The following is a 19375-nucleotide window of genomic DNA, read 5'->3' as shown; positions in this document are numbered from 1 at the left end:
GATTTTACGCAAGCCGCTGAAGGTATCTGGCCCTCAGTTTCTGCATCTGCACAGTGTAAATCCTAATGCTTACAAGGGGGTGGTTGTGAGCTACGCCGGAGCTAACGTCTAAGAAATCTGTGACCTGCAAAAAAAGTAAGGCAGTGTAGCCCCCTCCAGGCCTCCCTCCAAAGGCTGTCCATGCGGGCGGATCCCTTCCCGCTCCCACAGGTCTCTCAGACTCTGCAAAAGCAGGGGAGGGGCAAAGCTGAAATCGGACTCCCTGCAGCGGCTCGGCGCCACCCAGGAGAGTCGCCCCCGGCGCTTCTCGCGCGCGAGCCGCGACCCACCGCCAGCGCCCCGGCAGCCGCGGGTCGCCAGGATGCCGGCAGCCCCTGCGCCCGCTGTTGGACTGTGGGGTTGGGGCCGCCGCGGCGAGGAGAGGGCGGGGCCGGGGGCTGGGCTTCCCGGGGGAGGGCCGGCGCGCTCCGGGAGGCGGCGGCGGGCCCGGGAGCGCCAGGACTCGGGCTCGAGCGTGGCCTGACCCCCCTCACCGACGCGCGCAGGAGGACGCGGTGAGTACAGCTAGACGGGGACCGTGGGGAGGCGGCGGCAGGAGCGCTCCTCCGTCCCACTCTCGAAGTTTGCAATGGGACCGACTTCTGCCTCGGGAGCCCCCGGCCACCCCATTCTGTGCGAGAATGGAAAGGGCTGCTGCGGAACCGAGGGGGTGCCTCGTTTGCGGCGTCGCGCACCCTGCATTTTCCCAGACCGGCCGAGGGGAGGGGGTCGTCGGGACTGAAGGGCCATACCATCTCCTGGGGCTTCTTAATGGCCCCAGATCGCCCTGGGGCCCTAGAAAGGGGAGCCTTCGCTCCCCGGCGACCCTTTGCTCTCTGCAAAGAGCTCCAATTCGTGGGGCTGCTGCCCGGGCCACCACCTGGAGTCCATGCCCGGACCCCCCTCCCCTCGGCGGTGATCGGCCAGCCCCACCCCCGCCCAGACCGAGTTCAACAAGTTTTGCCAAGAAGTCGTAGAACCTCCATTTCTAGGCCTGGCCAGGCAGCTCCGCATGGGCTCCGAGGGCTCCGAGTTGTGCAGCGCCCTGCGGGTAACAGGGACCGGTTGTAGGGCGCCGTCCATAGTGTTAAGACTAGAGCCCGGCAGCCCCTGGGCTGGGAGGTTTGGTGTGGAACCTCGGGGTTTGGAATGCGTCATCTGGGAGCAGGCACCTCGGCCGGCAGGTCAGGTTTCCAAAAGTGCCCCTTTGTTATGCCCCTCCCTGGCCCTGCCTCCTCCCCTTTCCCTGCGCCACCCCCTCCCCCAACCTCCCGGGCCACCGACTCCAGCCGCTGTAGTCTAGGTGTCCCTCTCTGGACCAGTCTACCGCCCCCTCGCGTGCCTTCAAATCCTAGGGCTGCCGGCCTACCGGGAGCGGCTGGAAGAAGAGGCCCTTGGGCGCAGCTTGTGACTCAGGACAGGATGGATGGGCAGGACGGAGTGGCAGTGCCCCCTCCCAAGGGCTTGCCCTCAGCTTCTGGGAAGGGTGGGGGCTGGTCTGGGCAGCTGCCACCTATCCACCCACCTATCCACCTCAGGCGGGGAAGTGGGTTCTTCCCTGAACCCCAGGATTCCCTACCTTGGCCCAGGCAGCTATGAGGAGACCCTGCCAAACCCCAGTGGACTTCTCTGGGCCCAGTAGGTGCTGACCCCCTGGGCTGGGAAGCTTGCGTTATCCGCTTTCTGAGCCTTTGCCTGTGGCCTGTGTTCTGGGGACCCATCTGGGTCTGTGCTGAGGTCAGGAGGTACTGGGTGCTGGCCCACCCCTGCAGCTAGATCCAGCTCAGGCTGTGGGGCCTGGCTGTGCCTGGGGCTCGGGCCTGTGTTTGCTCTGGGAGGCCAGAGGGAGCAGTGCCAGCCCTGCACACACAGCTTGCTCTGTTCTGGGGCCAGAGAGAGGGAATGGGTGGGGGGCCGCTCTCCTGGGAGCTGGGAGCACGGAGGCTGGAGCCGGCAGGGGCCAGGGCCCCTGGACGCCTGACTGGGGCCGCACCGAAGGCTTGTGACTTACAGCTGCAGGTTGCTTTTCTCCATCTGGTTGGCAAGTCCTTTCTGGGCAGATGGGACAGCCTCAGGAGGCAGCAAGGTGACTGGCGGAGGACCCGGTGGGGGGCTGCTCTGCCCTGTGTGCGGCACCTCCGTCGCAGGCCTGAGCTAGTCTGCGGGCTTCGGGGCGGAAGCCCACGCGGGCCAGCCTTTCTCACAGCTGCTGTGGCCAGTGGGTTTCCTGGTCTTTAGTGGGATGGCGCGTTTGTTTTCTTCATTCAACTGCCTGCTCCAGCGCCTGGAGGACCCCAAACTGGACCCTCTGGAAGTCTCTGTCAATGACTGCAGGGAGATCCTGTCCTGTCAGCCACAACCCAGAGGGATTTAGTCCCTGACCGAGGGGTCAGACCAGCTATGGGAATGGGGACGGTGCACGGGGTGTGTGTGACTGTGCAGAAGATGCCTCCGTGTGAGTTCGGAAGAAGGGGTGCAGGCTCACCAGTCTGGAGGGGAGCACAGTTATGCGGCCCTGCTTCAGGGGCAGCAGGCCCCTTCTGTCCTCCTTGGGCCTGGCAGTGTCCTCTGGGCCTGCTCAGAGGCAGAAGCGGTCTGCTAAGGGGCCGAGTCGGTGCCCTCGGACAGCTGGGACCCTGTGCAGAGGCAGGAAGGGAGTGACTGTGTGCCACTGCGTCCTCCAGCCCCTGGGGTGGTGGCTGTGGGTTTGGAACCTGCCTTGACCTCTGGAGAATACTCATAACTGGCCAGTCACTTGTGTGACTCCCTCATGCTGCCTCGGACTCTGGGCTTTGTGAGGGCGGGGCTGAGTTGCTTGTTACCCACAGAGCCCCGTGGGACCTCGGATGCTGTGGAACAGGGTGGGTGTCAGGCTCCTCACGCTGCTGTTTGCTCATTGCTCGGGATGAGAGTTACACCAGCCCTGGCACAGAAGCGGACCAGGAGGCGGAATTTCCATCTTAGGAGGGAGCTGAGGCTCCATTAGGAGGGGACAGTGAAAGGCACTTGCTCATGTTTCTTGGCCAAAGTAGGACTCTGGTCTCTTGGCTGTTAGTCCTTTCCAGCACAGGGAGCTACTGGAGTACGAGGGTGTGGCTGGGTACCCTCTGACTCGGCCTGGTCTGCAGAAGGGTCGCCTTGTTGTTCAAAGAAAGGCAGCAAGAACCCAGCTTGAGAAGGCGTCCTCTTCTCTCATCTGCGGTCAGGGGCGTGGGGCCCTCTGCCCACCGCCCACCCCCGCCTGCCATCTAATCCCCAGCTGGATCGTGTGACCTGCCTGGCATTCTCCTGGCTGGAATCTGGCGCTTCTGACAGCAGTTGCTATATTGGGGGAGCTGGGCACCGCCCTGGACGCTCTAGGTCCCAGCCCTCACCCCCTGCTTTGCTCTCATTAGCTTCACGGCAGAATCACTGTGGCAGCTTTGAGAGGTGGACAGCCACGACCCTGAAGTGCTCTCTAGGTTCCAGGTACATGGGGTGAGGTGCGGGGGAAGGGCAGGCCCAGGGCAAGAGAAGGAGCTTTGAAACTGCCATCCTTGCCCGTATCCCGGCGCCTCCTGGGGGCCTCCAGAACCCTGCCTGCTAAGTCCTAGCTGCAGCAGCTCCTTAGATGGTGGGGATGGCAGTGGGAGCAAAGCCCAGGGTCTTTTCCTATCCCTAAAAGCATATGTCCAGCTTCTCTGCTTACCTCCGCACTCCACAGCCCCAACCTGCCACCATTCCGTGCTGCGGGGACACCATGGCTCCAGAAGAAGATGCAGGAGGGGAGGCCCTAGAGGGCAGTTTCTGGGAGGTGAGCAGCAGAGTGCCCGGTTTGGGGGTGGCCATGAAATGTGCACCTCCCCCCCCCGGGCCCAGCCACCTGTCCAAGGGAGTTGTCTAGCTGCCAGCCCCAGCCCTTGAAGGGGCTTTTCCCTGGCCACACTGCCCTTTCCGTGTATGCCCCAGGCCGGCAACTACAAGCGGACGGTGCAGAGGGTGGAAGACGGGCACCGGCTGTGTGGGGACCTGGTCAGCTGCTTCCAGGAGCGCGCTCGCATCGAGAAGGCCTATGCCCAGCAGCTGGCCGAGTGGGCCCGAAAGTGGAGGGGCGCCGTGGAGAAGGGTGAGCGAGCATTCGGGCCCAGCGGGCAGTGGAGGGCCGCCAGTGTGGGGAGATCGGGCAAGGTGGCTTTTTTCTGCACCTCTCGTGGGAAGGGCTGCCTTCCCCTCAAAGGGAAAATCCTCTTGGAAATTCTCACGGTAGTGCTGTTCGAGTTTGCAAAGCACAGATGTGAGTTATTTTGAGATTTCTGTCAATGCTATGATGGAGACGGTGCTGATCTGCATGTTTCCTGGAGGGCAGTCCGGAAGTTCAGAGAAGCCAAGTGACTTGCCTGAAGGCACACAGCTAGAAAGGACTTAAGCTTGAGCCAGGCCTTCTGATTTGGGATCTTCCCACCTTAACAAGCTGCCTTCCTAGGGGATAGACACCGGCTGGTCCTTCTGAGGCAAGAGTGTAGCGATTTGTGCCACAGCGTGGGGCTTGAATCTCAGCTCCCTTGTAGTTGTAATGCTTTGGGCGATCAATCTCACTTCTCTGGGCCGCCATCTTTTCTCTTGTTAAAAGTTGATCGCAACACTGTCTTCATGGTGGTGGAAGAGGCGAGGATTCAGTGCGATCTGGTCAGTCTAGGCACAGGGGAGGTGTTCAGTCAGCAGTAGCCGACACCATTGTTCATCTTTGTGTCCCTGCTTTGTGCCTGGCCCCAGAACAGCACCCAGAGAGAAGGGACGGGTTTGTTTCTGGTGGCATCCCCTGCCTGGCCCAAGTCCCATCCCTCCCTGCAGGTCCCCAGTATGGCACGCTGGAGAAGGCCTGGCATGCCTTCTTCACTTCGGCCGAGCGGCTGAGCGCGCTGCACCTGGAGATTCGGGAGAAGCTCCACGGGCAGGACAGTGAGCGGGTGCGTGCCTGGCAGCGGGGGGCTTTCCACCGGCCAGTGCTGGGCGGCTTCCGAGAGAGCCGGGCTGCCGAGGACAGCTTCCGAAAGGCCCAGAAGCCCTGGCTAAAGAGGCTGAAGGAGGTGAGCCTGAGGGGGATGGGGGTGGATGAGCATCAGAGGCATGCCCCTTCCTTAAGTCCACGGGCCTGGCTTGGCGAGCAGGGTCCAGAGTTAGCCTTGTGTGTCCCAGGTTGAAGCTTCCAAGAAGAGCTACCACGGAGCCCGAAAAGAGGAGAAGACAGCCCAGACTCGGGAGAGCCACGCGAAAGCAGACAGCGCGGTCTCCCAGGAACAGCTGCGTAAGCTGCAGGAGCGGGCGGACCGCTGCACCAAGGAGGCTGAGAAGGTACCGGCCCTGGCAGCAGCCGGCCCAGCTCTGCTCCCTGAACGCCTTTCCCAGCCCCCAGCACCCTTCCTGCTCTCATCCTCACCTGCCACCCTCTCTTCAGATTACCACTTAAAGGAGGAAGCTGAGAAAAGATGATGCTTTACCCAGAGGAAAAAAAAAACAGTGGAAGTTCAGGCATTGGGAGGGTTTAGTGGCCGAGCCCTTCCAAGCTCTCTTCCTTTCCCATCTGGGACAACTTCTCACGTCGTTTGCTCTGCCAGAGTGCCCTGTCCTCCAGCTCTGCATATGTAGATCCTCCCATCCTCTGAGGTGCCGCTCAGTGTCCACCTCCTCCATGAAGCCTTTTCTGATTTCTCCCATCCCCCACCCGAGTGAGAAGCCATCTCTCTCTCCTCTCTCCACTCTCCATCGCACCTTACTCTTGCTTTTAGCCTTCCCTCACCAGACCCTAAAGCTGCTGTACCCAAATGTCACCTCTCTTGTTAGGCTGCTGGGATTCTAGGGACAGGAACCAGGTCTTGTGACTGGTTGCCCCTAGCCCAGGGTTCAGCCCATGGCAGGCACTCAGTAAATACTAGCGCAGTGCTGAGCGGAAGAAGGTGTCGTGCTGACCGGGTCCCCTCCTCTCCCACCCAGATGAAAACCCAGTATGAGCAGACGCTGGCGGAGCTGCATCGCTACACCCCACGCTACATGGAGGACATGGAGCAGGCCTTCGAGACCTGCCAGGCCGCTGAGCGCCAGCGGCTTCTCTTCTTCAAAGATATGCTGCTCACCCTACACCAGCACCTCGACCTCTCCAGCAGTGAGAGGTGTGGCCCGAGGGGTGGGCATGGAGATCTGGAGTCATACAGGGTCTCTCCCATCTCCCCTGCGCTCTGGCTGGGCTGATTGAGCTTGGGGGCTACGGACGCTCAGGGCTTCCTAGTTTGAGGGTTGTGCCTCGGGCCACAGGTTCCACGAGCTCCACAGAGACCTGCATCAGGGCATCGAGGCAGCCAGTGACGAGGAGGACCTGCGCTGGTGGCGCAGCACCCACGGGCCGGGCATGGCCATGAACTGGCCACAGTTTGAGGTACATGTTCCGGGTAGGGCTGGGAGGTGGAGTGGGCTCCCACGGGGCTCAACGTGGACCTCAGGAAGGAGGCTAGGGCTGGGATGAAGTAGGTGAAGGTGGTTTGGTGGCCCTGGCTGCCACCACAGCCTGCAGTCCAGCCTGACCCTAAGCACTCTCCCCCACAGGAGTGGTCCCTGGACACACAGAGAATAATCAGCCGGAAGGAAAAGGGTGGCCGGACTCCTGATGAGGTTACTCTGACCAGCATCGTGCCCACAAGAGATGGCGCTGTGCCCTCACCTCAGTCCCCCGGGTCCCCAGGGTGAGAGCCAGGCACCCAGCCGTGCAGCTCTGGCCCCTGTCCCACCCTCCTTTCCTTCATTCTTTCACACCTGTGGTGGGTTGAAAATGGGTGGCAGGGCCCTTAGGACCGACTTAGTGGCTGTAATGCCAGTTTTCATGGTGGTTTAGATTTGCCAGGTGTTTCCCACGTTCCCTCTCATCCTCTGCTCACATCGGCCGTGTGGCAGGAAGAGCACCTGAGCTCACAGGCATGGGTGGCAGAGTTCGGACTAGACGCTTTTAGTTCTTCCCTGTCTGCCTCTTCCAGGGTTCCTTCAGGGACGAGCCCTTGGCCTTGGGTCCTAGGCTCCATGGGTCGTGTTCCTTGTGCCCTGAGCCTGTCCCCCTTCTGTCTCCCCTCTCCAGCGGTGGGCAGGATGAGGAGTGGTCAGATGAGGACAGTCCCCGGAAGGCTGCCACTGGGGTGCGGGTGCGGGCACTCTATGACTATGCTGGCCAGGAGGCTGATGAGCTGAGCTTCCGAGCAGGTACCCTGGGACCCCTTTCCTGTTCCTTTCCAGGCTTCGGCCTCCCTTCCCCCATTTACTATCCTGAATAGGGGGTGGTGGAAAAAGGAAGCCAGACACTTATTTCTCAAGGGCTAGTTCTCTGACTCTGAAGGTTGTGCTGGGTCCAGTGTGCAGGGGTCAGAGTGTCTGCTCTGAAAACCTCTCAAAACCACCATTTGGGGCCTGACTGCTGCCTTCAGGGTCTCGGGTGGGTGGCTTGCTGACTTTGACCTCCCTCTCCTGAGCCATGTCTCTTCCCCTCCTGTCCACTCCCCCTCAGTCCTTGACCTAATTGCAGGAATGGGGCTAGGCCAGGGCAACTGGCAATGACCAACCCCTTTTCCCCCAGGAGAGGAGCTGCTGAAGATGAGCGAGGAGGATGAGCAGGGCTGGTGCCAGGGCCAGCTGCAGAGCGGCCGCATTGGCCTCTATCCTGCCAATTACGTGGAGTGCGTGGGGGCCTGACTGCCCTAACGGCCCTTCTGCAAGGTTTTTCCACCCTAAGAAGAGCCCAGCTTCTCCTGGATGGATGGACTGAGGGTCCCGAATCATTGTGCTCCTGCTGTCCCTCGAGGAGGGAGGAAGTCCTAGGAGCCAGGGAGGGGAGGGGCTGTGTCTAGAAAGGAAAGGGCCAACTGAGTCTAGGCTGAGGGTGAGATGGGGAGGCCAGGTGACAGAAGGGTTCAGGGATATCTGGGCCTCCCCAGGAGTGCTTGGTTCTCTCCAGGAGCCCTTGGTTCTCCCCAGGAGCCGGGGACCTAGTTTCTGGCCCCTGTGTTTTGGGGTTCCTGGGGTGGGCTTGGGGTGAGTGTAGTTCTGGGCTAGCAACACTCTCTTGTGGCTTGTTAGTGTGTATTAAACTTGAAAAAAAAAAAGCATTGTCAGGCTTGTGTGCGTCTTTTTTGATACTCCATCCTTGCCTGCAGAGGGCATTGGGACAGAGGCACTGAGAGGAGGTCGGTGGGCCTAGAGTTTGTGTTATGGGGACGGGGGTTGGGCAGAGGTTGCCAGGTGATACGTGCTCTGGGACCGCAGGACCCTGGCCCGGGGTGGAAGGGACTGGAGATCTGGCTTGGTGTGAAGCGGGCAAAGCTGGAGACTGGGTGCTGAGTTCACAGCTGGGCCCAGCCCGTCTCTTTTCCCGCTCAGGCCGGTGGGATCCTGAGTGCTCGGCAGGACTGTTAATCATTACCCAGCCGTCGGGAACCGGCCTCGAAGCCCACGCCTCCTGGGAGGTGGCTCCACATCCCGGGGGGCGGCACTCGTGCGCGGCTCGGCTGCACTGGAAGCTGTCGCGCAGCCCAGGCAGCGGATTGGCCGCAGCGCGCCGCCGCGTGGGTTCCGGCGATTATTGTGGAGGTGGGGCTGTGACGTTTCCGCGTCCGCTCCGCCGGCCGCTCATTGGTCCAGCTCAGGACAAGTCGCCCCACCCCTCGGCAAGCCAGGGCGAGGCTGAAGACGGCCTGCGTATCCGCCTTCCGGGCCGCGGATTGGCTTGGGACGGGGCGCGTCGGTCGCGCTGGTGTCTGGGAAGGAGAGAAAATGGCGTCTGAGCCTAGCAAGACCGAAATCCAGACCTGTTTCAAGAGGCTTCGCGCTATTCCGACCAACAAGGTGCGTGAGCGGGAGGTGGGAGGGCCTGGCGCCGGCCGGGAGAGACTCTCCGGGCTCCTGTGGGGCCCCAGGGAGGGAGAAGGGCGGACGTGGGCTGTTATCCTGGGTTGTCAGTGCCCGGCCTCGACTCGGGGCCCCTGATCATTCTCTCATCGCCTCTTCCCCGCAGGCCTGCTTCGACTGTGGCGCTAAGAATCCGAGTTGGGCAAGCATCACGTACGGTGTTTTCTTGTGCATAGACTGTTCCGGGGTGCACCGCTCCCTGGGTGTCCATCTCAGCTTTATCAGGTGCGGGCTCCTCGCGGCTGCTGTTTCGACCAGGCCAGGGTTTTGTGCAGGGCAGGGCAGAGTGGCGACTTGGGTCGCTCTTAATTCAGTGTTCGGAAACCTCCGGGGCGGGGGTCCGGCCGGAGAGAACCGCCTGTGTGAACGGGCCCCTCGCCACATAGACAGTTCGTCTCCGAGTATGGGTCAAAACTGCCGTCTTTCCTAGCGGTCAGACTCGGCCCTCCCAGCATTAGTTTTGGGGAAAAGTTAGCTGCATTGACGTTGTTGCTGATACATTTTATTGGTCAAATACGTCTGAAGTGACCCTGTGGCCGTCCTCAAGGGAAAAGCCAAATCCAAGCTTATGTGCCTGAGATTTTGATTGTTCGGATCTGGAAAATAATTAGCACCCGTTTGACCACGTGAATGGAGAGCAAAGCTTTTGTGGACAGGGTAGAGGAGAGGAAGTAGGGTGGTGCCTGATTAGTGTTTCCTGGGCACCTACTGAGCCCGAGGCCAAATGACTGGTGTGGGTCTGCCAGGGAAGCATCTCTTGGTGTCTGCTGGCGGGTGACACGCAGCCCTTTCGCACAGGTCCACGGAGTTGGATTCCAACTGGAGCTGGTTCCAGCTGAGGTGTATGCAGGTCGGCGGGAACGCCAATGCGGTAAAGCTCCTCATGTCCTCCCCGCCCTGTTTACTGCCTGGGTACCGACTTGACCGGGACCTCCTAGGAGGCCCTTTCAGTTTCTCTGGCCTATGGAAACACTGTACACTGTTCTCTAAACTTGGGAATTGGCCAGTGTTCTTCTCCAAGGCCCTCAGATTAAAACAAATCCCGCCAGATGTTCTTGGGGAAAGGCCAAGGGAGTTACGGCTTCCGTAGAGATCCAGGTCTTGGCCTGGGTGGGTGAAGGATGGGCAAGGCGGGCGTGGGCTGTGTCGTCAGGTAGGGCCGAGTGAGGGCCGGCTTCACTCAGTCATCTCGGAGGATGGAAGGCTGTGTTTTCTTCAGGAATTTCTGAGAGCCTTTCCCTCTCTGAAAAAGTACTGGTGGAAATAGAGTATACTAGCCTGTGCAAATAGTACCTGGGCTGTTATAAGAGGTGCCTGTTTTGGCTCTGGGGAGAATCCTGTAGCATGCTGCCCTTCCTTTTTTACCCTCCAGACAGCTTTCTTCCGTCAACATGGATGCACAGCCAGTGATGCCAACACCAAATACAATAGCCGAGCTGCCCAGATGTACCGGGAAAAGATCCGGCAGCTGGGAAGTGCGGCCTTAGCTCGGCATGGCACCGATGTAAGTGCCTAGTCCCCGGGGCCCGGGTATTGTGTGAGTGGGAGTACCAGAGTCCTGTTTCAAGGATGTCTTCTCCCTTGTAGCTTTGGATAGACAGTACGAGTAGTGCGTCCAGCCACTCCCCGGAAAAGAAGGACTCGGATTTCTTCACAGAACACACTCAGGTGAGTGCCCGCAAGGAATGTTTCCCGTGATTGTTCCTGACAGGTGGTTTCCTGGCCAAGGCCTTCTGTGATCACGAGCACAGATTCCATTCGCCTTGGCGTAATGCCTCAGACGGGGTGTCTGCGGCCCACTGCTAGGTCGGCCCGGGTGTTTCCTCCTCCCACAAGTAGGCATGGGTTGTGGCGCCCCTTAGGATCAGACTCCTTTAAACTAGGTTGATAGAAGGCAGGAAGAGAAGCTTCTCGAAGGCTCAGGAGGGGTCGGGAGCCTCAAACAAGTTTTCCTGGATTCTTTCCTATAAGGGAGGCGCTCTGTTTGGGGACGATTAAAGGAATCCTCCCCAGAAACCCACCCTGGGAGGAGGTTTCCCCTCCACTGGTGGGGGGTGTGGGGTGGCTGATGTTAGATTCCCTCAGTTTGAACCCCAGCTCCTGTACTTGGCGTTTCCAGGATGTGGCTAACTCACGTAACCTGTCAAAACCCCAGTCTTTACAGTAGAGCTGTATTTGCCTCACAGGGTTTGTTGTGATTGTGTGTGTGTGTAAAGCTCTTTGACTTGTGCCTGGCATGTGGCGAGTGCCCAGTAGGTGTTGGTCGTTACTAAATTAGGGGAACGGGCTCTGGCTCTTAAGTCAATAGTGGAGGAGTAGAGGTGGCTGTGAGTTTCCTGCCTCTTTTTTCCATAGTGAATAGCAACTATGATTTTACTTGCCAACCTGAAGTCTCCTTTCCTCAAGGGCTTGGAGTAGGGGCTTGTAGCCACAAGGTGCTTGTAGGTTCTTGGTGCTCCCTGCCAGCAGGAGTAGCTCACTGAGGCTTCTGTGGGCTGGCCCCCTTTGCAGCCCCCTGCCTGGAATACACCAGCCACCGACCTGGCAGAGACCCAGCAGCCAGCCCCGTCTGCGGAGAGCAGTGGATTGGCACGTGAGTTCAGCCCGAATGCTAAGCAAGTGCCCTGGTCCTGGCAAAGCCTCCGGCCTGGGAGTGGGACACCTGCTGAAGGGGCTAGGAGTGGGGGGGTCTCATATCTCTGGGTGGGCTAGATTCATTTCAGTGTCTTGGAGGAAGCGATGGGCATTCCTTTTATCTTTTGGAGGCCTCGGCAAGCTGGGGAAAGCCAGTGCCCCCTACTCTTGTCCTGTCACTTCCCAAAAGGGGAGGTCACCGGAAGCTCCGAGCCTTACACGTAACTCCCACCGTTGCATCCACAGAGACGGAGCTTGGCCCCAACACGGACCTACTTGGCACCTCACCGAAAGCTTCACTGGGTCAGTGTGACAGCCGGCAGGTGGGGGTGACTGGGAGAGGGTGGGCCTCGAGGTTCTTTCAGATCTGCCGCTGCCTGGTGGTGTGGACTGAGGCCACAGGAGGCCGAGCGCCTTAACTCTCTGGAGCGGGGCTGCAGTTGGGTTCGTGGCTGCCACGTCCACTGCAAGCAAGGGCTTTGGAGCCAGGCCCTTTGGTTGGTGAACCTCGGTGCGCTGGTGTGCAAGGCCTGGGTCTGCCTCTGGGTGTGGGGGCTTCTACCCAGAGTATGGGGGGCCAGCGTGCGACTGGACACCTAACCCTGGGGTCTGAGGCAGGGTTGGCCTTCTGGTCCATTTCATGGGATGGGGTGGGGGGTGCGGCTCTGAGCTGCTCATGGCTTGAGGTAACATTGTTCTTTCCTAGCCAGTCCCTGGCCTTCCAGCTCCTTTATATTCTTTTCTGGGCGTTCTCTGGTTCAGGGTGAACAGTCCATTTACTGTCCTTGGTTAGTTCTGTTGACCCGTGGGGATTGGGGCAGGAAGCCAGCGGGATGACTGGCACAGCTGGTCTGAGACAAGGTTCTGCAGGGGCCTCTGGGCTTGGAAGTTCCAAGGAAGCTCTGGGCTTGGCCCCTGGTTAGCCACAAGTCTGTTTCTCTCCAGAGTCCATGTATCTGTCACCTAAAGGGGCCCTTCCTGCCAGAGGTAACCAACAGCCCCTTGGGGAGCCCGGTCCCTTGCACGGCAGCTCCCTGCTTTAGGAACTGAGGCTGATGTTTGGCATCCGCCCCCTGCCTAGCTGGCTCCATGCTGGTTCAGGGACTTGGTCTCTGCTGCTTCAGGTCTAGTTCTTGTCCCAGTCTGGTGGGGGTCCATACCCTCCTCTGATCTTGTCTTTGGCTTGGACTGTCCCGGCACCATTGGTTGGAGCTGGTGGTGGCAGCTTTGCCTTCCCTTGCCTAAAGCTGTTCTTTTTAGAAGCCCTTGCCAGAAATTGCATGGTGTGAACAGAGCTGCCGCCTATGACCTTCCTCTGTCCTCACTCACGCCTCACCTTTTCTCATGCAGAAATGAAAACCTCCCTCATTGGCAAGAAGAAGCCAGCAGCAGCCAAGAAAGGGGTAGGTGGGAGAGGCAGTATGGAGAGGGTTACGAGCCAGAGTCAGACTGCCCGGGTTAGCCGTGTGACCCCCCCCCCCACTCACTGGCTGTATGGCTGTGGCAGAGGCACTCGGCCTCTCAGAGCCTTCTCTGTGTAAGGGCTGCCAGGAAGCCTGTCTTCAGGGGACTCCGGGAGGGATCAGCCTGGGTGCTGCTGGGCCCTGCCAACACTGGCTGCGGTGGTCAGGCCCCGAGGCCTCTGCTGGGGCCATGTGAGCCCGGCTCTAGCAGAGCCCCTCCTTTCCCTGTCAGCCATGTGACCGGCTGCCTGTTTTTTTTACGCTGAACCTTGAGAAGGAACACATTCCTTTGGGAGTGCAAGAGTGCCCATGCTTGGGAGGGGGTGGAGGACATTGTGGTTGGCCAGGCCCCCATCATGTGATTCTCCTCCCAGCTGGGTGCCAAGAAAGGTCTCGGGGCCCAGAAGGTGAGCAGCCAGAGTTTCAGCGAGATTGAGCGGCAGGCCCAGGTGGCGGAGAAGCTCCGTGAGCAGCAGGCAGCTGATGTCAAGAAGCAGGCGGAAGAGTCCGTGTGAGTGTTTGCCAGAAGGGCGCCGGCTCGAGTGCGGTGGGTGGGCAGGTGGGACAGGCCGGGCTGGGTGCCGGCCTCTGATACGTTTGTTCCTTCCCAGGGTCACCTCCATGCGCCTGGCGTACCAGGAGCTCCAGATTGACCGTAAAAAGGAGGAGAAGAAGCTACAGAACCTGGAAGGGAAGAAGCGAGAGCAGGCAGAGAGGTTGGGCATGGGCTTGGTGTCCCGAAGGTGAGGCTCGGCCCCGGGGTATGGCAGGGAAATGCCGTGTTCTCCCAGGAGCCCCAGCAGGTCCTTCCCCGTAGTTTGGGGTTCTAGGCTTAGTCTTAGAGGCTGAATAAGTCACTGTACTTGCTGTTTAAAGCACCTAGTGTGGTGTTTGGCACGTAGTAGGTATGTGCCCTGACCCTGCCCACTAAGTGCCAGTAGTGCTGCCAGACACTAACACCCGGAAGTAACCCCGACATCCAAACGCTCTTTGGTTGGACAGTGCACTTCCTGTTTCGGGACATTTTGTTGCTGTGGTTTTCTTAAAACAAGGACTGCAAAGCAGTTCTCTTACGCATTTTGTTTGCGCTACACCGAGTTAGTGTCTAGAGATTTCAGTAACGCTGAATATTTGATCTCTTAAAAATCGGAGAATCTGAAGGTGCTGGAGCCGGCCATCCTGGCCCCAGGCAGCCAGTGCTGAGTGGTGGCCGCGCCTCGAGAGGGGGGCGAGCTCCGCCCTTGGCCTTCTGGGCTTGAGCACAGTGCCCGCAGAGGCATCATTTCCCCTTTCACAGATGAGGAAACTGAGGCTTGGCAATGACGCAGCTTGCTTGAAGCCCGCAGGTCTAGTAATTGGCACAGATAGGTTTTGAACCTAGAACTATTTGATTCTAAATTCCGTGTATTTGGCCTTCATGCTGCACTTCTCTGGAGGAAGATAAGGCCGGTATTTCTGCTTCATCTGTCTGAACACGTGCTGGTTGGATTTCACTTACCCCCTTCCAGTCTGTGTGCTGCTAGTGTAACACACAGCTAGTCAGGGAAAAAAATTTTAACCCCAACAAGAACTTTAGGTCTCCACCTTCTCCGTTTCGGTCACAGGAATTACTGAGTTAAAGGGTAGGAACACTTTCGGGGTTTTGTTTTCCCCCCATTTTTGTAGTGCAAGAGAATCTTTTGTTTAAAGCCAGCCCACCCTATTTAAAGTCCTATTGCAAGATTTTCACTCCTTGGGGTTCTGCCAGCTGAAAGCTGTAGCTGGTTTTTTAATGCGTTAACCTCACTGAGGCGAACCCCTGAAGGGCCCACCCGGAGCGGCGCGCAGGCGGAAAGTGCGGCACCGCGAGCTCGTGCTGCCTGCCCACTCGTGCCTCTTCGCCCTGGAAACCAGGCCGCGGATCTGGGGTTCCTGCGTGGGGCCAGGCTCTGTGCTTTGAAGTGCTTTCCTCGTCACAAAAAGTAGATGGAATGACTAAAGGCCCACCCTTAGATGCCATTAGACTCCCTTCCCTGGTTCGGGGGCTCGTGTCTTGCTCGCTCTGTGTGTGTGTGCCCGTCTTAGCGAAGGACGTGGCCACGGCCTGGCAGGCATGTGCACCAGCGCCGTCACTCGGTGCGCGTCCGTCACGTCGCAGCGGGCACACGGCCCTGGTCGGGGAGGGCTCGCTCTGGGCAGACAGAGCCAGTGTGTTGGCGGCTGAGCGTGTGTTCCCCAGGGCGGCCCGGGCTCCTGCCAGCGGCTGGCACCTTCTCTCGGGTGGTGACACTGGTGCTCACCACGGCGCTCATGCCCGGCTCTGCCTCTCCCCACAGCTCCATCTCCCACTCGGTGCTGTCTGAGATGCAGGTGATCGAGCAGGAAACGCCAGTCAGTGCAAAACCCTCCCGCTCGCAGCTGGACTTGTTTGACGACGTTGGTACTTTTGCCTCTGGACCCCCAAAGTAAGACTTGTTGGGGTGAAGTCTTGGCCATTGTGCTCCTTGTCAGACTTCTCTGAGCCACTCTGCTGTCGCCCTAGGTACAAGGACAACCCCTTCTCCTTGGGGGAGAGTTTTGGTTCCCGGTGGGACACGGATGCCACCTGGGGTGTGGACAGGATGGAGGAGAAGGAGCCAGAAGTGACCGTCTCGAGCATCCGGCCTGTTTCGGAAAGGTGGGGTGGCCTAGGGCAGCGCTGCCCAGCGGGACTTCCTGTGAGGGAAGAGTTCTGTGCCCTCGCTGTCCGGTGTGGTAGCCACCAGGTGTGTGGCTCCTGAGCCCTTAGAATGTGGCTAGAGCAGCTGAGAGTCCGCATTTTAAACGCATTTAAATAAACGTAAACAGCCGCAGGGACGCAGTGGCCCCTGGATCCGGCTGCGCAGGAGTCAGGCCTTGGTGTGAGCTGTGTTGAGCAGCCGCTCACCCCCGGCCCGTTTCTCTGGCAGGAGGGGCCTGATTTTATGCTTCTGCCCAGGCCTCCCAGGGGTTATGTGCCTCTGGCCTCGGTCCTGTTTTATTAAAGCTCATTCTATCTCAGCCTGGGCAGTATGTTTAATTGATAAGTTATCTGCCTGTCACCCATGTGTAAAGTGGGGGCATCAGTAATGACTTCACAGGGCCACTGGAAGGGTGGAGTGTAGTGACACCTGAAAACACCCACCCCGTGCTGGGCCTGTGGGTGCTGGGCAGGAGTGACCATGCCTGTCGTCCACACTGGGATGCTTTTGAGAGTGAAGGGGACACTGTGACTAAGTGTGCCCGGAGAGGAAGCATAAACCCAGGCACACCGAGACAAGGGTCGCCCCAGTGTTAAGCCAGTGGTCACGAGTAGCTGTAGTGACGTCCCAGCGTCCTAGACCTTGATGCAGCTGTGCTGTTTGGGGCAGAAACTTGGGCCCCTCCAAGCCACGTTTCCACACTGCTGAGTGCAGGCGACGTAAGCTCTCTGTGCCTTGGCTTCAGTGTGGAGAAGGGAGGGGTCTCATCCAGAGAAAGGGTCCCTGAGCCCCAAAACCGGTCAGGGCCTTGGTAAGCATCCCCAGGTTTGCCTCCGGTGGCAGCAGGGTAGTAACACTGCCCCCAGACAGTGACGGGAAGGGTCAGACGTGTTGTCCCACCTCCACCCCAGAGTCACAAACCGGAGGGAGGTGGAGAGCCGGAGCTCGGGCCTCGAGTCCAGTGAAGCACGTCAGAAATTTGCAGGAGCTAAAGCCATCTCATCTGACATGTTCTTCGGGCGGGAGGTCGATACCGAGGTGAGTAGAGCTCTGTACCCCGAGGCCGGCACAGGCGATGGAAGCAAGACCTTCCTCCCTGCAGCTAGTTTGGGCTTCAGCACGAGGTGGCTGGGCTCCATGAGTTCTGGGGACGTCAGCCAAAGGACGACCAGGCCTTGCCTTTTCTTCGCCACAGTATGAAGCCAGGTCTCGGCTACAGCAGCTCTCAGGCAGCAGCGCCATCAGCTCTTCAGACCTCTTTGGGGACATGGACGGAGCTCATGGAGCAGGTAGGCGCCAGAGGTGTGGTGGGCACCAGGTGAGACCAGTGAGCAGAGCCAGAAGGCCCAGTGGACGGGGCAGAGCACCCTGCAGACCTCTGGGTCACCCCTTCCCTTGCTGTTACAGGTAGTGTTTCTCTGGGGAATGTGCTCCCCACGGCTGACATCGCCCAGTTTAAGCAGGGCGTCAAGTCTGTGGCTGGGAAGATGGCTGTGCTGGCCAATGGTGTGATGAATTCTTTGCAGGTAAGGCTGGGGCTGCTTGACCAGGGGTGGGAGGGGCCTAGAGCAGTGCCTGGAGGGTGGCCTTCTTCACCTCCACATCCAGACACTTACTGGGAGCCCCTCAGCCTGAGAGAGCATTTGCTTTTCCTGGAAGGGCAGCTTCCTTCCTTCGAGCTCAGTGACAGGCTGGGCCTCTCCATGCGAAGACGTCCTGTCTGCACTGGTCTCCCCCAGCCTTGTCATGTGTACTACTCTTTCCCCTCCCCAGCTTCCCTGAGATTAGGCAGGGCTTGCCTCTTGGGGTCTGGCCACAACCCCCTTCCCAAGGCGCAACACAATATCAAACACTCCCTGCCACAAGAGGTTGGGCGCGCCCACCCCGCCCTTCCCAGTCCTGGCTGGGTGTTGGTGGAGGTGCCCCTGCTGGGCAGCAGCTGCGGGTCAGAGACGCTGACTTTGTTTTCCCTCCCCCATTTCCAGGATCGCTATGGTTCCTACTGATCCATGCTTCACGGCTCAGGCATGTGGTGGTGACAGCAGCAAAAACCCCGTGGTCACCAGGCCAGGGCTGCTTGCCTTGCGGAAGCTGGGGAGGAATTGTTACTTACACGTGTGGTGTGTGACTGGGTGGCCTTTAAGGATCTCTGGTGAGGGGTGGGCGGTGCCAGCCCTTGACCTCTGCCTGTGGATCGAGCCCTTTGTCCTCTTCCCTCACACCCTCCCCCGTGTGCTAGGTTATCGTCCTTCCAGCCCTGCTCCCAGCGCTGCTGCTCACTCGTCCTGCCACGCTGGGAGTGAGGGGAGGGCACCTCCTCAGGGTGGCTCAGTCTGGGTCCAGCCTTCCCTTAGTAGGGAAAGTGGAAAGTGTAAGGCTTTTTTTGCTGGCTCTAGGATCCTTCCAGGTTGTCTGGGGGTTTGGCCCCACCCTCTGGAACAGCGGGGAGGTCTAGGAAGAGTTCTTCTGTAGACCAGCCCCCCCCCCCCCTCCCCGGGGAGGGAGGCTCTGGGCTTTCTGCTGCTGCTGCTGCTCCAGTGGCCTCTTTTGGGTCCCAAGGGAGGGCAGGGGAGGGGAAGGACCTTCGTTTGGGCCTTACTAAGGGCTAGAAACTACCTGGTACCTGAAGGTTTCATTTGGGATCAGACTGGAGGCCTGAGTGATGGTCTGCTCCAACCCCCTTTTTACCGTGGTCACCTGAGGACTGTGTTTCCTCCTGAGTGTCTCAAGAGTCTGTCCTTACCATCCATGTGGACCCCAGGACCCTTTCCCCCGTCCTGGGACTGTCCTTTCCCCCCGTTTGGTGGCCATGGTGTCTCCTGTGCCCTGTGCTGTCCTGCTGTGGATGCTGTGAACATGATGCTGGCCAAGGAAGCAGAGGACATGAGGGACAGAAGCAGGCGCCTGGGCTTAGGGGGCCTGGCAGCACCCCGCCAGTGAGCTGGATGTGCCTACGGAACTGGAGCTGCAAGCCTCGCCCCGGCTGCTGGGCCGTGCACTGTGTCATCCTTGGTGCCGCCTTCCCTGCCACCCGGCAGTCTGGGCCTGCCCCAGCCTTGTGGGTGAGGGTGGGCCTCCTGAGCAACATAGACCACTCTTCCCGCCACTCCCTCCTCCCAGAGGGACTGGACTTTTCTTTCTGGACTGTTTGTATTGAAACACAATGGTGTCAAATAAAGCCCTGACAGGGCCCTGGACCCCTGTTGGTCTGAATGAAGTAGTGTCCTCTCTGGATCCACCTCCCTGCCCCAGGGCAGGCCCCCTGCCTCACTGTCTGGGGTAGGGGTAGGGCGTCGGTGCCAGAGCTGAGGGCACTTTCTCCAGGGCCTCCAGCTTGTCTCTTCTCTGAAAGCCAAAGTCCCCTGGCTCCTCGGCCCTGTGCTGCCTCGAGGTCCGGTGCAGCCTCGACCTCACCACCCTGTTGCACGCGGAGGAAAGAGCTGGTGTTAGTTGGCCCTTTAACTCATCCACAGAGCCACGTAACTGTGGGCAGGCAGGCAGGCAGCCTCAGCAGCCCTGCACCTTACCCTGACAGTAGGCTTGACTGGGGGTGTTAGTAAAATACCCAGACCTTAAGGAACCCTCTTAAATCCGGGAAGAAGGGTATGGTGTGGGGGGTGC

At 59.5% G+C, this 19375-nt stretch overlaps 3 protein-coding genes across 6 annotated transcripts in view; 2 read left to right on the top strand and 1 right to left on the bottom strand.

Annotated features, from left to right (window-relative positions):
- Positions 1–8169, top strand: PACSIN3 (protein kinase C and casein kinase substrate in neurons 3). Of its 3 annotated transcripts, none has more exons than XM_036029339.1 (11): positions 1–22; positions 3435–3507; positions 3743–3832; positions 3988–4144; positions 4870–5105; positions 5215–5370; positions 6010–6185; positions 6328–6448; positions 6616–6752; positions 7139–7260; positions 7631–8169. In XM_036029339.1, exons 3-11 carry the CDS (start codon positions 3779–3781, stop codon positions 7744–7746), a joined length of 1275 nt encoding a protein of 424 aa, XP_035885232.1. In that variant the 5' UTR covers positions 1–22; positions 3435–3507; positions 3743–3778; the 3' UTR covers positions 7747–8169. The 3 variants fall into 3 exon arrangements, with proteins under 3 accessions (XP_035885232.1, XP_035885231.1, XP_028371850.1); XM_036029338.1 differs by lacking the exon at positions 1–22 and adding an exon at positions 35–135; XM_028516049.2 differs by lacking the exon at positions 1–22 and adding an exon at positions 416–554.
- A 530-nt stretch (positions 8170–8699) lies between these two features.
- On the top strand, positions 8700–18971 carry ARFGAP2 (ADP ribosylation factor GTPase activating protein 2). 2 transcript variants are annotated; one of them, XM_036029337.1, is made up of 17 exons: positions 8739–8895; positions 9065–9183; positions 9757–9829; positions 10331–10462; positions 10546–10626; positions 11470–11551; positions 11839–11895; positions 12538–12579; positions 12943–12995; positions 13430–13566; positions 13667–13798; positions 15371–15499; positions 15577–15711; positions 16666–16792; positions 16950–17043; positions 17162–17280; positions 17740–18971. In XM_036029337.1, the coding sequence occupies exons 1-17, from the start codon at positions 8824–8826 to the stop codon at positions 17758–17760; spliced, it is 1605 nt and encodes a 534-aa protein (XP_035885230.1). In that variant the 5' UTR covers positions 8739–8823; the 3' UTR covers positions 17761–18971. The 2 variants fall into 2 exon arrangements, with proteins under 2 accessions (XP_028371112.1, XP_035885230.1); XM_028515311.2 differs by lacking the exon at positions 12538–12579 and having other exon boundaries at positions 8700–8895.
- The window catches only part of C6H11orf49 (chromosome 6 C11orf49 homolog), a 170653-nt gene continuing 170170 nt past the window's right edge, over positions 18893–19375 (bottom strand). The window contains exon 9 of the mRNA XM_028515315.2: positions 18893–19172. Within this exon, the coding sequence (XP_028371116.1) occupies positions 19022–19172 (151 nt within the window). The 3' untranslated portion in view covers positions 18893–19021. The remainder of the gene's footprint in view (positions 19173–19375) is intronic.

Source organism: Phyllostomus discolor, chromosome 6 (genome assembly GCF_004126475.2).
Source record: "Phyllostomus discolor isolate MPI-MPIP mPhyDis1 chromosome 6, mPhyDis1.pri.v3, whole genome shotgun sequence".
NCBI lineage: Eukaryota > Metazoa > Chordata > Mammalia > Chiroptera > Phyllostomidae > Phyllostomus > Phyllostomus discolor.
This window is presented reverse-complemented; position numbering and strand designations above follow the sequence as displayed.

What these genes read in the sequence shown, in the direction of transcription:
- PACSIN3 (XM_036029339.1), top strand. Translation starts at nt 3,779, where the DNA reads ATGGCTCCAGAAGAAGATGCAGGAGGGGAGGCCCTAGAGGGCAGTTTC. An exon ending in TAGAGGGCAGTTTCTGGGAG is followed by an intron (nt 3,833 to 3,987) that starts GTGAGCAGCAGA and finishes TGTATGCCCCAG; the next exon opens with GCCGGCAACTACAAGCGGAC. An exon ending in GAGGGGCGCCGTGGAGAAGG is followed by an intron (nt 4,145 to 4,869) that starts GTGAGCGAGCAT and finishes CCCTCCCTGCAG; the next exon opens with GTCCCCAGTATGGCACGCTG.
- ARFGAP2 (XM_036029337.1), top strand. Translation starts at nt 8,824, where the DNA reads ATGGCGTCTGAGCCTAGCAAGACCGAAATCCAGACCTGTTTCAAGAGG. An exon ending in ATGGGCTTGGTGTCCCGAAG is followed by an intron (nt 13,799 to 15,370) that starts GTGAGGCTCGGC and finishes CTCTCCCCACAG; the next exon opens with CTCCATCTCCCACTCGGTGC. An exon ending in GTGTGATGAATTCTTTGCAG is followed by an intron (nt 17,281 to 17,739) that starts GTAAGGCTGGGG and finishes CCCCATTTCCAG; the next exon opens with GATCGCTATGGTTCCTACTG.